General features: G+C 35.2%; 1 protein-coding gene across 7 annotated transcripts in view; it reads left to right on the top strand.

The window, feature by feature from the left end:
- SCLT1 (sodium channel and clathrin linker 1) overlaps positions 1 to 13,427 on the top strand; it is a 177,758-nt gene that overhangs the window by 57,785 nt on the left and 106,546 nt on the right. For all 7 annotated transcript variants that reach the window (XR_012012785.1, XR_012012784.1, XM_072788391.1 and 4 more), the window contains one exon: positions 2,511 to 2,581. Coding sequence is in view for 5 of the 7 variants with exons in the window: in XM_072788391.1 (XP_072644492.1) it covers positions 2,511 to 2,581 (71 nt within the window). In the remaining 2 variants the exon portion in view is untranslated. The remainder of the gene's footprint in view (positions 1 to 2,510; positions 2,582 to 13,427) is intronic.

Consider the following 13,427-nt stretch of genomic DNA (forward strand, 5'->3'; position numbering starts at 1 on the left):
CCAACACTAGCTTTTTAAAATTCACGATTCCAATTTACACTTCTCCTAATCACTCTACATCATTTATCTTTAAGGTGCTCCCAAATGGTAAAAGAAATACAAGCATCAATTATGTTAGTGCCAAATGACAGTATATATAATAAAAAGTTAACAGTACATTACAGACATAAAAGAATTTAGAGTTGTGAATCAGTTTGAACTGAAATCATTGAGGTAGCTTCACAGGAGAGTTTGAAATGATATTAAAGGCCATCTACTTCCTCAAATGATTTAGGCATCCTTTTATTAAATGCTTTTCAGTTAGATGATCATCTAGCCTCTGCTTTAAGTATTCTCTGTAAGAGATTTATCACTTCCCCAAGAGTCTGTTCCTTTGAATTCTGATTATTAGGAAATTGAAATCTGAGGCATGTGATGGCTCAGTTGGTTAAATGTCTGCCTTCATTTGGCTCAGGTCATAATCTCAGGGTCCTGAGATTGAGCCCTGTGTCAGGCTCTCTGCTCAGTGGGGAGTCTGCTTCTCCCTCTGCCCCTGTCCCCAACTCATGCTCTCTCAATAAATAAAGTCTTGAAAAGAAAAGAAAGAAAAGAAAGAAAAGAAAAGAAAAGAAAAGAAAAGAAAAGAAAAGAAAAGAAAAGAAGGAAGAGAGAGAGAGAGAGAGAGAGAAAGAAGAAAGAAAGGAAAGAAAGAAAGAAAGAAAGAAAGAAAGAAAGAAAGAAAGAAAGCAAGCTAAAATCCTATTATGTTTCCTCCCACTGATGTATGGTTTTATCTTCTGGAGTAACATAGAACAAGCTCACTTCTTCAAATCAATCCTTCAGTTTATTTACTTGTAATCATTATGTCTTTCCTGATTCGTGCCCAATGTTGTACCCAGTTTTTTTTTTTTTTTCAACTATTCTGGTATAATTTACCTACCTCTCATTTATTCTGGCCTTCTTTCCCTGTGTGTGATAGTATCTTAAGTTGTGTTCTGTGAATTGAACACTAAATGCTGGTCTGCAGTAGTCTGCTTCCCAAAATAAAGATGCAGTCCTCAGACTGTCTTTCATGTTTCAGTGGAGGCATTCATTCACTTATTCCTTAAAGGTGTAAGTACTTCTAGTGTACTAAATCATATGCCAGTCACTTGAGAATTCTGGGAGAAGATAGTCTTCAAAAAATGGTTTGTGTTACAGCCATGAACTTTAAATTTAGGTTTTGAATACAATGCAAGGTGCCTTGTGAAAGTGCATATAAAGTTCTGTCAAAGTGCAGAAAGGAAACAATTATTTGTCTTAAAGTGAATGGATGATGGCAGAATGGAATTCCAATTCCAGAGGAAAATAAAATAGTGTATAAAAATATGAAGTCAATAAAATTGGGTAGAGTATGAGAGAAGCACAATGAAAACTCCAGAAGAAGCAGGTTGGAGAGATGTATATATGATCTGTTGGGATGGGAAAAAACTGAAATCAAGACTGTTGATGAGGTAATAACTATAGTCTATATGACTTTGCCCATAAGGCATACAGATAAAGATGATAAAAATAAGGAATTGAAATTGTGCCTTCATGGTAAAACCATCACTTAGGGAAGAAAATCAGTCCCCGGGATCCCTGGGTGGCGCAGCGGTTTAGCGCCTGCCTTTGGCCCAGGGCGCGATCCTGGAGACCCGGGATCGAATCCCACATCGGGCTCCCGGTGCATGGAGCCTGCTTCTCCCTCTGCCTGTGTCTCTGCCTCTCTCTCTCTCTGTGTGTGTGACTATCATAAATAAATAAAAATTAAAAAAAAAAGAAAAGAAAAGAAAATCAGTTCCCTTAGAAAAAAATTTTATACACCTGGAAGACTGCTTCATATCTTACTTTAGGTCCCTTCAGAGGCTAACCCTGAAAGAGGATTCTGAAGCATGTCATTTATTTAGGAGATAATACCAGGGAGCACCAGTAGGGAAATGGGGAAGTGAGACTGGGAAGAGAAAAGAAGGCAGCCAAAGGGTTTTTAATAATCTTGCAAATTAACACCATGGGTAACTGAAATTTAATCCTCTGGAAGCCAGTGTAGAACAGGCTCAGACTTACTCCACCATGAGCCACAGGAGTTTGGAACACCAGTTCCAAAACAGCCACAGGAGTTTTTACACACCAGTTCCAAACAGCCACAGGAGTTTTTACACACAAGTTCTCTTCAGTCATTATTATCCAGCTCTTCCAGAGCAGGCTGGGGACATGAATTCTCCAGCACCTGATGTCTTACACAGTTAGGTAAACAAAGGAGGCTCCAATGGCCAAGAAAACCATAAAACCTCGAAAAGCAGATGCAGGTGGTTTGAAGTGAAGCAAGTGTCCACTAAAGTAGTAAAGTAAAGGTAAGGAAAGATTGCCAAGGTTATATTTTACCATCAAAAACTTTAATCATTATCATGACTTCATTTTTTTCTACTTATGTGCCCTACAGTTAATCTTTAAAGATGTAGTTTTAAATGTTCTAATACTGAATGTTTCTTTTTTTTGTTTTCTTGTGATAGACTAACCAACACTTTCTGGAAACAGTTACTGAACAAAATGTGGAAATCGAGCAACTTCGAAAACAACTTAGGTATTTTGAAAAATGGATTTTATTTTATTAATAATTATTTTTCTTCAGAATAAGTGATGATGGCATAATTTTTCCACGAACATTTTTTTTCTTCTCTTTTAAGCTTCTGTCAAAAGCTTTCTGGACATATGCTCTGTTAGTACCGGAAAATATTGAAAATACTGAAATCAAGACAATTAGGAGGAGGCAACTATAATATATATGATATGATATATATAAAGGGATGTTTCATGATGGTAAAACTGATGCTTATGGAGGAAAATCAGTCCTTTTAGAAATATCTCTGCACATATCTTTGTGTTCCCCCATAAGCAGACCTTGAGTAAAAGGGTGTCAAATCATGTAATTTATTTAGATGTAATACCAGGGAAGTGGGGAAGTGAAACAGGGAAAAAAGACAAAGCCAAAAGAGGGTTTTTAAAACCTGGGCAACTTAATACTATACATATTTATTGTGGCCCAGTGGTTTAATAATCATTGCATTAATAGACTTCACAGGAAAATCTTTTTCACTTTATGTTTCCCTTACTTATAATACTTAAAATTCAGAAGTATAGGCATAATAGAATTTTGCTCCATGATGCATTTAGAAGTATCTTTAAATTGTGATATAAATCAACATTTTATTAAAAATGTAACTTTGTTTGTTAAACGAACCTTGCTATTTATTTTTTTATACCATCATGTATTTTTGCCCCACAAAATATTTAGCTTTTTTTATAAAAGACTTTATTTTATAAAATTTTGTGCACCATTTTTTATGTTTTTATTTTATTGCCTTTATCAGCTTTTTAATTTAAGTAACTTTACTTTCTTTTCCCCTAGACATTCCTACCTTTGGGCACTTATTTGATCCTCTTTATTTCTTTAGATGTTATTGATTTTACTGTTTAAAATACTAAGGTTTATTTAGTTGCAAGATTTCATTCTTTTTTTCAAGATGGAAGTTTTGTTTTGTTTTTTTATAAAACTAATGTAAATCCATTATAGAAAACTCTAGATAGTATAAAAGTATATCAACTTGCATTACAATTCTGGCACTAACCATAGTTAGTCCACATTCCACAGGTTAATAACACAATCCCCAATAAGACTACTTTCACTAAGACACAAGTTCAAGGATCCCCAGGCCACCCACACATCTGACCAATTGGCTATAAATGCAGGTGTTTCCTCTAACCACCCAGGCTCAGTAATTCTCCAGAATGGCTCAGGGAACTCAGGAAAGCACTATACTTACGATTAAAGTTTTATTATAAAGGTCAGAGATCAAAACCAGACAAAAGAATAGACTCATTGAAGAAAGGTCTCAGAATTTGGACTTTCATGTTCTTTGCCCATGGAACCAGGATGCATGACCCTCCTGGAACATCACTCTGTTCACCAATTAGGAAGCTCACCTAAGCCTTAGTGTCCAGAGATTTTATTGGATTTTGATTATGTGCATATGATTTGTATTAAATGTAAATAAATTTACTTTTTAATGATATTTCTGAATGACTACATCATAGAACACAACTTTGACTATACTTCTGAAATTTAAGTATTATGACTGATTGCACTGGCCACTTGATTGAACCCAGTCTCCAGTCTCCCTCTTCTCCCTGGCAGTCAGAAGGTTGGGCCTATATCATGGCTCAAGGCCCCAAGTCTCTAATTACATGGTTGCTCTTATCAGCTAGGCCCAGCTCCCATTCTGAAACTAGTGTCTTACCTTGAGTCACGTCATTAGCATAAACTCATATGTGGTCCCAGGAGCCTACTGTAAATAACAAAAATAATCCTACTATGGGTGAGAGGTAGTAATGGCCTTGCAATTTTAAATATGAGTATGTAGATCTCACTGAGCAGTTGAGATTTGAACAAAGACTTGAAGGATATGAACAGATTATCCGTACAATGAAGGGAAAGAGTTTTCCAAGTGTAGAACTTGCCATTACATAATTGGAAACATGCTTAAGGAACAGCAAGGATGCTAGATGTCTCTGTGATTTATTTGAAGAGTAGCAAACCATTCCAATACTTTGTGACTCAAAACAATAGCCTACTTAGTTTATGATATGAGGGACAATAGAGCAGTTTTTTGGTCTGGACTTACTGGGCTGTATCTACTGAACTTGCCTATGTGTCTCTGGTTGGTCTGCTAACAGTGTAGTAGTTGGCAGTGGATGATAAACTGACAGGTTTATCACCTAGGTTCTTTTTTTTTTTAAGATTTTATTTTAATTTATGAGAGACACAGAGAGAGGCAGGGACATAGGCAGAGGGAGAAGCAGGCTCCCCACAAGGAGCCTAATGTAGGACTGGATCTCAGGACCCCGGGATCATGACCTGAGCCAAAGGCAGACGCTCGACCACTGAGCCACCCAGGCGCCCTTATCATCCAATTTCTGATGAAGGAAATTGTCAGTTTCTTCACCAGGACAACAAGGAAAGCCTTACTTTACTTCATCATGGCAGGGTTGGTTACCAATGATAGTAAAAGAGGAAATCCCAATGTACAAATATTTTTCAAGCCTCTCTCGAGTCATATTTGTTAATATACTAATGGCAAAGCAAGTCACAAGATCAACCCAAATTCAAAGGATAACGAAATAGGTAATCCTCTTGATGGGAAGTTTTTAAACATCATGTTACAAAGATGTGGATGTGGAGTGGGAAGAATTTAGGGCCATTTTTTTTTTACATTCTCTCTCACTAGTATACAGAGTATACAGGAATACAGGAAACGAGCAGTAATAAATGAAGTCAGAAATGTTATGGAGAGTGGAAGACAAGGTGAATGGGCCTTGTAGGCTATTGTGAGGACTTTCGTTTTTTGCTGTGGGTGAAATAGGATTTTGGGGGGGTTTTTTTTGGTTTTTGGTTTTTAGGAATGGTTTTTAATAGGAGATTGACACAATCTGACTTCTATTTTAATAGGATTGATCATTCTGACTGCCGTATTGAAAATAGACTGTAAAGAGGCAAAAATGGAAGAAGGGAGACCAGTGAGGAGGCTATTGCAGTACCCAGGAAAAAAATCATGTTGGCGAGGACTGTGGTGGTAGCAATGGGAGACGGTTAAGATGTGGTCAGATTCTGGTTTTCTTTTTTAAATGTTTTATATGGTAGATTCAAGAGGATAGATTGGATAAAGGTAACAGATTGAGTCATCATGGGTGACTTGATTTTTTTTTTCGACAAGCAACTGGAAGAATGAACTGAGAAGTCTATGTATAGGTGGCCAGATTTGGTGGGGGAGGAGGCAGTTTGGGCCGTATTGAGATTATACAAACTACTGGAAATCCTAATGCTATTAACCATTAGCATGCAGTTCAGTAGAGATCTAGACTCAAGATATGAAATTTTTAATGTTCAACAGAAAAATAGTGTTTAAAGCCATGAGACTGGAATAAATAAGTACGGTTGACCCTTGAACAGTACAGATTCACTTCATGGGTCCATTTACGTGCAGATTTTTTTCGTTAAATACATACAGTATTGTAAATGTATTTTCTCTTCCTTAGGATTTTCTTAACATTTTTTTTCTCTTCATTGTAAGAATACAGTACATAATATGTACAACATAAAAAATATGGGTTAATCAAGTATAAATGTTAGTGGTAAGGCTTCTAGTCAGCATTAGGCTATTAGTAGTTAAGTTTTGGGAATGTCAAACATTATATGTGGATTTTTGACTACATGGAGGAGTCGATACTGCTAACCCCCTTGTTGTTTGAAGGTCAACTTTTCTTGGATGGGACGATTAAATTTCCTAATGAGAATAAGTCTTCCCAGATCTTTAAAAATAATCTCAGTGTAATTTGTGCTAAAACCCCTGTAGTTTGTATGTATATATGTGTCTGAGAGAGAGAAACTTGGTAATCTAATCCTAATATTATTAATTAGGAAAGTGCCATTTACCAAGACCATTCTACAGAAGAGTAAAATGCAGTGTTATTTGTAAGAGCATGAGTTTGACAAAACAGAATAAAGAGCATGTAGAAATTTCATATATAACAGAGGTTGCATTATAAATCAGTAGGAAAATAGTCATGTGGGGAATGGTTGCTATCCATGAAAAAGATATGTAAAGCTTTGCTTTTCACATTTAAGTATTTATATGGTTTTATGAATTAAATACCTAAATGTAAAAAGCAAAACTTTATAGATTTTCTTTTAAAGTATCAAACAGTCTCTCTTGAACATTTGCTAAGGAAGTATTTCTTAATCAAAATTTAAATGCAAGCCAAAAAGGAAAAGATTGACATACTTGAATATGTTGAAATATAAGACTTATATTACGAAAATCAGTATGTCAAATGAAAAGGCAATCCATAGTCTGTGAGAAGACATTTGCAATGCATATAACTGACAGTGCATTAGTGTTGAGGAAACGTAACTAAGCATCAATTAATAATAAGTAAAAGTCCATAGAAAATTGGGTAAAGGATATGACCATTTCAAAAGTCATAACAATCAGGAAAGTGCAAAACCTAATGTGATACTATTTCTAAATAATACTACTGAAATAATGTGATAATTTGATACCAATTATCAGCATCAAAAATATTATGTGAAGTGTAATAATAAGGTACAAAAGGAAATTAGTTTTATAGATTTTTTTATAGTTTTATAGTTTATATAGATTTTATACATTATATACATTTTATATAGAAGTATATACATTATATACATTTTAAATATTTTAAACAGTAGAGTGATCATTTAAACACTGATGATGGATATGTACTTTTTTAGTTATATACATATCAGGTATATAGTAAAGTAAAATGTATATATATTATATGTGTGTGTATATTATAAAAGAATAAAATGTAAAATTACTAGGACTGATATACCCTAACTTCAAATTACTAATTGTCTGTATTTGTAGAAGTAGAACATTGGAGACAGCCTAAGTGTCTGTCACTAAGGAAATGGATAGGTAAATTGTAGTGTTTGCATCCTGTGGAATAATATGCATCATTTAGAAACCTGTATTTACATGTAGAGGTATAGTTATAGCAACATAGATAGATCGAAAAAACAAGGTTTATATAAAGTAAAAAAAAGATATGGTTCTATAGCATAAAAAACACACACACATACAAATAACATATATTTTACCAGCATATGTATATGTTCAAGAATATATCACATTTTAATGTGAACCTACAAAATGAAGGGGAATGAGGGAGGGATTGGGAATGAACAGGAAAATAAAATGAGAGCAGTCTTTCAAAGCTAATAGTGATAATGGGCCATGGAAAGAGTAGTGTGATTAGCTCAACTCTGCACTCAGGGTTCAGGAAGAATGGAAGAAAGAAGAATATGACTTATGGTGTATGTAGGATAAATCAGGGTGTGGAGATTCTGGAAGGAAGATGAGTAAGGAAACTGATTCATGAAGACCTTCAGTCATATGATAATAATAGAAATAGAAAATTAAAATGATGTAAAAGATTCCGTATAGGAAAAATGGACAGACCTTGGTGATATTGGGCTAAAGGATAGGGGAAGAACTGCAGAATTTTATTGCTAAAGCTATCTTACTGATCATCTTAGTTTAACTTCCCAGTTTTATAGAAGAAACCAAACTGAACCAAAGGCTCAGAAATTGTCCAGGGTTGTATGACAAATTCATGGAAGAGCCAAATTAGAACTTACATCTTGAATTGCTAATCTGGTGAGTTTTTAAACCTGGCTTTCTGACAGTGTTCACAGCAGTAAGAAAGTCAAGAATGAGAATTTATTTTTAAAGGATCATGAGTGATTACATTGACTTTTGACATCTGCATGGAACTTTCATTTGGTTTTTGGACATTTGGGCCTAAAGATTTTAAATTAGGGTTAGAAATCAGTAAAGCTAGTTGTGGTTTTCTAAAACCTAAAAGGTTTTAAGTGTTTAATTGTCCATGAACAATTTTGCCATAATATTTACTGACAGTATTCCATAGCTTAACATTAAGCAGTTCATTGTTGTATACATAAAACTATGCTTGCTTTTCCTGCCACAGATTTGAAGAAACATAAGGATAAGCAGATGCTTCTTTTAGAGAAGAGGGTGTTGCTTTCAAGCTTGACAGATTCTGAATGATGGGGCATATTGACATTACTAGAATTTAGGTTTTGAGATTCCCCTATATTTATGCCAAGAATAACTAAACTAAAAACTCTTTAAATTCTAGATTTGTTTATACTTATACTGAAAACAATTAGTTTCATTTGCTGTCTGATTTTTATAGTGCAAAAAAAATTAGAATCATAGGAACTTAGACTGAAGGCTTTTATCATTTTCCTTTTCAGGCGTTTCTGGTAATGCTCTGTCAGAGTAGATAAAACTTCAGCCTAACTTCTAAGAACCTTCAATCACCTGCTCCCCCCCCCCCCCACCTTCCAGTTATATACAAACTGCTCAAAATAGTTATTTTACTGCTTCTCATGAAAAAACTTTTGGTTTCTTCCTTTTGCCTTTGGTCATTATTCTGTTTCTCAGACCTTATAACCTTAAAAATCTGGTTAAAACCTGCCTTCTCCAAGAATACTTCTCTCAATTCGTTACACTAGATTTTCACTCTTCTTTTCTTGTGGATATACTCAGCATTTATTCATTTTAAGATGAGAGTTTATGCTATTTCTCTTTCAGTGCATTTTTGTCACATATATTGCTTATAATGTATATTTAGCTGACTTTATAGGAACAATTATTTTTCAAGTCATGTGCTCAGATTTTACATCTCCCTTACAATTTTTTTTTTTTTTTAATTTGAGAGAGTGAGTGAGTGAGAGTGAGCCTGGAGGAGTAGCAGAGTGGGGAGTAAGAGGATGGTGGAAAGAATCTTAAGCAGACTCCGTGCTGAGTGTGGATCCCAATGTGGGGCTCAGCCTTGCAATCCTGAGATCATGACCTCAGCCAAAAACAGAGTCAGAGGTTTAACCAACTGAGCTACCTAGGCACCCCTCCCGCCTTGGAAAATCTTTGAAGGAAAGGATTGTCATTTGTGTATCTCAGGAATAAGTTTTTTGGTTGTTGTTGTTATTAAAGTTTATTTATTTAGTTGAGAGAGCGTGTGCATGCGAGCAGGGGTAGGAGCAGAGGGAGAGGAGCTGGAAAAAGAAAGAAACAGACTCCCCACTGAGTATGGAGCCCAGTGCAGGGCTCAATTCTAGGACCCTGAGATTGTGACATGAGCTGGAATCAAGAGCCAGGTACTTAAATCGATTGAGCCACCCAGGTGCCTCTCAGGAATAACTTGTAAAAGGATGTAACTGTAAAGATTCACTAACGAACTTGCATAGGGATCCATATTAACTTTCAATCAGATCGACATCATCAGAATATTTATTTTAAAAAAAATTTGGTCACTAAGGAATGATCTCATTAGCAGAAACAGATACTATCTTCATATAAAGAATCTGTAATTTGTTAATCACCTTATTTTATATATTTTTTTAAAGATTTTATTTATTTATTCATGAGAAACACAGAGAGAGAGAGGCAGAAACACAGGCAGAGGGAGAAGCAGGCTCCATGAAGAGAGCCCGACATGGGACTTGATCCCGGGTCTCCAGGATCAGGCCCTGGGCTGAAGGCAGCGCTAAACTGCTGAGCCACCCGGGCTGCCCACCTTATTTTATATTTATTGAAAACTTAGGGATCCCTGGGTGGCGCAGTGGTTTAGCGCCTGTCTTTGGCCCAGGGCATGATCCTGGAGACCCGGGATCGAATCCCACGTCGGGCTCCCGGTGCATGGAGCCTACTTCTCCCTCTGCCTATGTCTCTGCCTCTCTCTCTCTCTCTCTCTCTCTCTCTCTCTCTGTGACTGTCATAAATAAATAAAAATTAAAAAAAAAAAAAACTTAAACGTGTGCTCTGAGTGTAGAAAAAAGTCCTTAATAAGTTTCTGTACGATACAGCCTCAAAATTGTTGTAATTAGACTCATTTCACACATCTTTTGTGGGTTCAAAAATTTCTAAAGATGAGATCCCATTCCGTTTTTCTAGCTTGAGGTTGTTTTTGTTGTTTCTACTTAACGTAGGTCAGGAGTACTAAACTAAGCTTCCTGAATCTTTTTATATTTGTGAATGACACCATCCAGTTCCTGCTTCAGAAAACTAGGAGGCATCCATCCTAAATCCTTTTCTGTCCCAGCTCTACCTTCTAAATGCCTCTCAGATCCTCCACTTTTATATCACTATAGTGTTACTGTTTTGCTCAGTCCATCAATGCTGCAGTAACCTCCAAAATAACTAAACTCTTCCCATCTTCTTTTTTCATATTGTCATCGAAATGATCTTTCTAAAATAAAATCTGATCATGGCTTTCTCCTTTAATGGCTACTAAATGCCTATAGGATTTAATTAAAATTACTCAACATGACATTAAAACCATCTGTGACTTGACCTTTGGCTACTTAACTCTGTATTTTGTCAGTCTTCACTTCAGTTTTCTGAACTACTTTCAGTTTCCCAAACCAGCCATGCTATTTCATAACTCCCTAACTTTTGATCACATTGTTCAAGCTGCCTGAAATGCCCATTCCTGATAAATCTTCTCTCAACTTTCAAAGTTCAGCTGAAGAATCACATCTACTAGAAATCTTTTTCTGAATCTTTATGGTTTATTCCTCCTCGGGTAGGAACCAAGCATGCCTACCTTTGTACCTCAGCTATAAACTGCACATACATCTGTCACAGCCTTTTTAACATTTTAGTCTACATAATTCTTTACAAATTGATCTCTCTTTGCTAGTTTATAAAGCTCCTAATTTAGCTATTTTTATCTTGCCATAATCTAACACAGTGGTAGACACATAGCAAGTGCTCAAAAAATATTTTGTGAGTCATTAAGTCAGCTAATTAAGTAATTAAGTTGCATCTCATTGGAGGGGCAAAACTAAATTTATGTGAGCTTATATTAGTGTACTTTAGCATTGGTCTTTTGAGGGGCACAACTGTTTTCTCAGACTGTAATTATTTTTAAAATTATATGTTAAATTCTTCAGTTGTGGAGTAATGCATGTCTACTTAGTACTTTGATCTGTAAAACACCTGAAAAAAAAAAATTTCATATAACTAATAGTAGCTTTGCAGACTAATTTAAGAGATTTTTCAGTGTTTCCCATTATGGATCCAGGCTTTAAGCTATATTGACTTTTAAATCTGTTTTTATTACTAATCATCTCTAAGTTTAAATGCATGATAGATGAATTTAAGGTTTTTGTTTAGTGTTCTATTTAAATATGAAATAAAATCCAGGAAATCTGTAAAATGTGATGGTAAAATGATTTATAACTAAATGGTTTTATTGAAGAGCAGGTTGCTTAACTGAATGAACTTCAGTTTCCTCATCCTTATAATAGAAGTAAAATTAGCTTCTCTACAGTTTTGCAATATACTATATACTTTTACTGTCTTTTCTCTCTTCCATTCTACTTTGATATCCAACTTATGTAAGTAGGCTTGTATAATACATACTAAGCAGTCTCTCGTAGTCTCTCTTTTGTGGGGTTCTTCCAAGACCTTCAGTATATAGACATCACCTGATGTTTCTTCAGATTACCATATTTAATCCTTTCCCTTTTTTGAAATTGCTTGGAAGAAGAATCTATATTTGCTATAGTCACTCTTTGGAATTTCTTTCAATTTGGATTTTGTCTAACCTTTCTATTTTTCTTTTCCTCAAGCTTATTGGTACCTTTTTTACCCTTTTTGCCTGAAAACAAAATCCTCCATTCTCTTTGATGATTTTTCTGCCCTTCTTGAACATTTCTCTACCGTCTTTTGTGTTTGTACCCTGATTTCCTCTCTGACCTTTGTGACCATTTCTTTTCTTCCTTAGTTTTTCTACTTCCTTAGTCTACCCACTGAAAGTAGACATTTCTTCAATTTCTAGCTATATTATATATTTTTCTCCCTCCTTAGATGATCATTATCCTACCCAACTTAAACTTTAACCTCACTAATAACTGTTTCCCAAATATGTACCTCTGGCCATACCTTTTTTGAGCTCTATACTTGAATTACTTAGAGCAAGAGTTCTCAAAAAAAAATTTTTTAAGCAGCAGAACCTTTTAAAAAATCTTATACATGGAACCCCAATATATAAAACTGGTAAAAGTGGAACTGTTATGATTGAGGTAAGGAGTGCAAATCTTCCCCATCTTGTAATTAATACCATCATCACACCTAGGAATTTTGCTTATTCTCTTTTGCTATTCCTCGCCACCCCATCATTCATTCATATCTTGTTGGCTCTCTATCCAGCTTATCACAAGTCCAATCATTAGGACTCTCACCTCTATCCCAAGCCATCACTGTATCTTACTTGTATTTGTCTTCTATCTGGTCTCTCTGCTTTCACTCTTATCCACTGTAAATCACTCGCTAAACACTGGCCCAAGTAGTCTCCTCAAAGCATAAAATAAACCTGTCACTCACCCATTTTAACACTTCATGGATTTTCATTGCAATTGGAACAAATTCCAAAATTCTTACTATGTTCAAAGGTACTTCTATGAATCTGACCTCTCTGCCTTCTTCTCTGATTTCATCTTCAATTTTTTTCTGTAATTCCAACTAATTATAATTTCTTAAAGTACTTTTCCCATACTAGTTACATATTATTGTTAATTCTCTCTTCCTTGTAATTCTACCTAGATTTTCTTAAGTTGACCTCATTGTCCTTTAGACCTTAGCTCAAATATCCCTTCCTTAGACAGCCTTTCCTTGATGCCCAACATCTTTTTCTCATTGTTCTATACCATTTGCTTCATAGTATTATACTTTCTGAAATTACTTCATTTATTTGTTTACATATATATTGTCTTTCTCCCTCTACTACAGTGTAAACTTTATGAG

The sequence above is a fragment of the Canis lupus genome, chromosome 20, assembly GCF_048164855.1.
Source record: "Canis lupus baileyi chromosome 20, mCanLup2.hap1, whole genome shotgun sequence".
NCBI classification, from domain to species: Eukaryota; Metazoa; Chordata; class Mammalia; order Carnivora; family Canidae; genus Canis; species Canis lupus.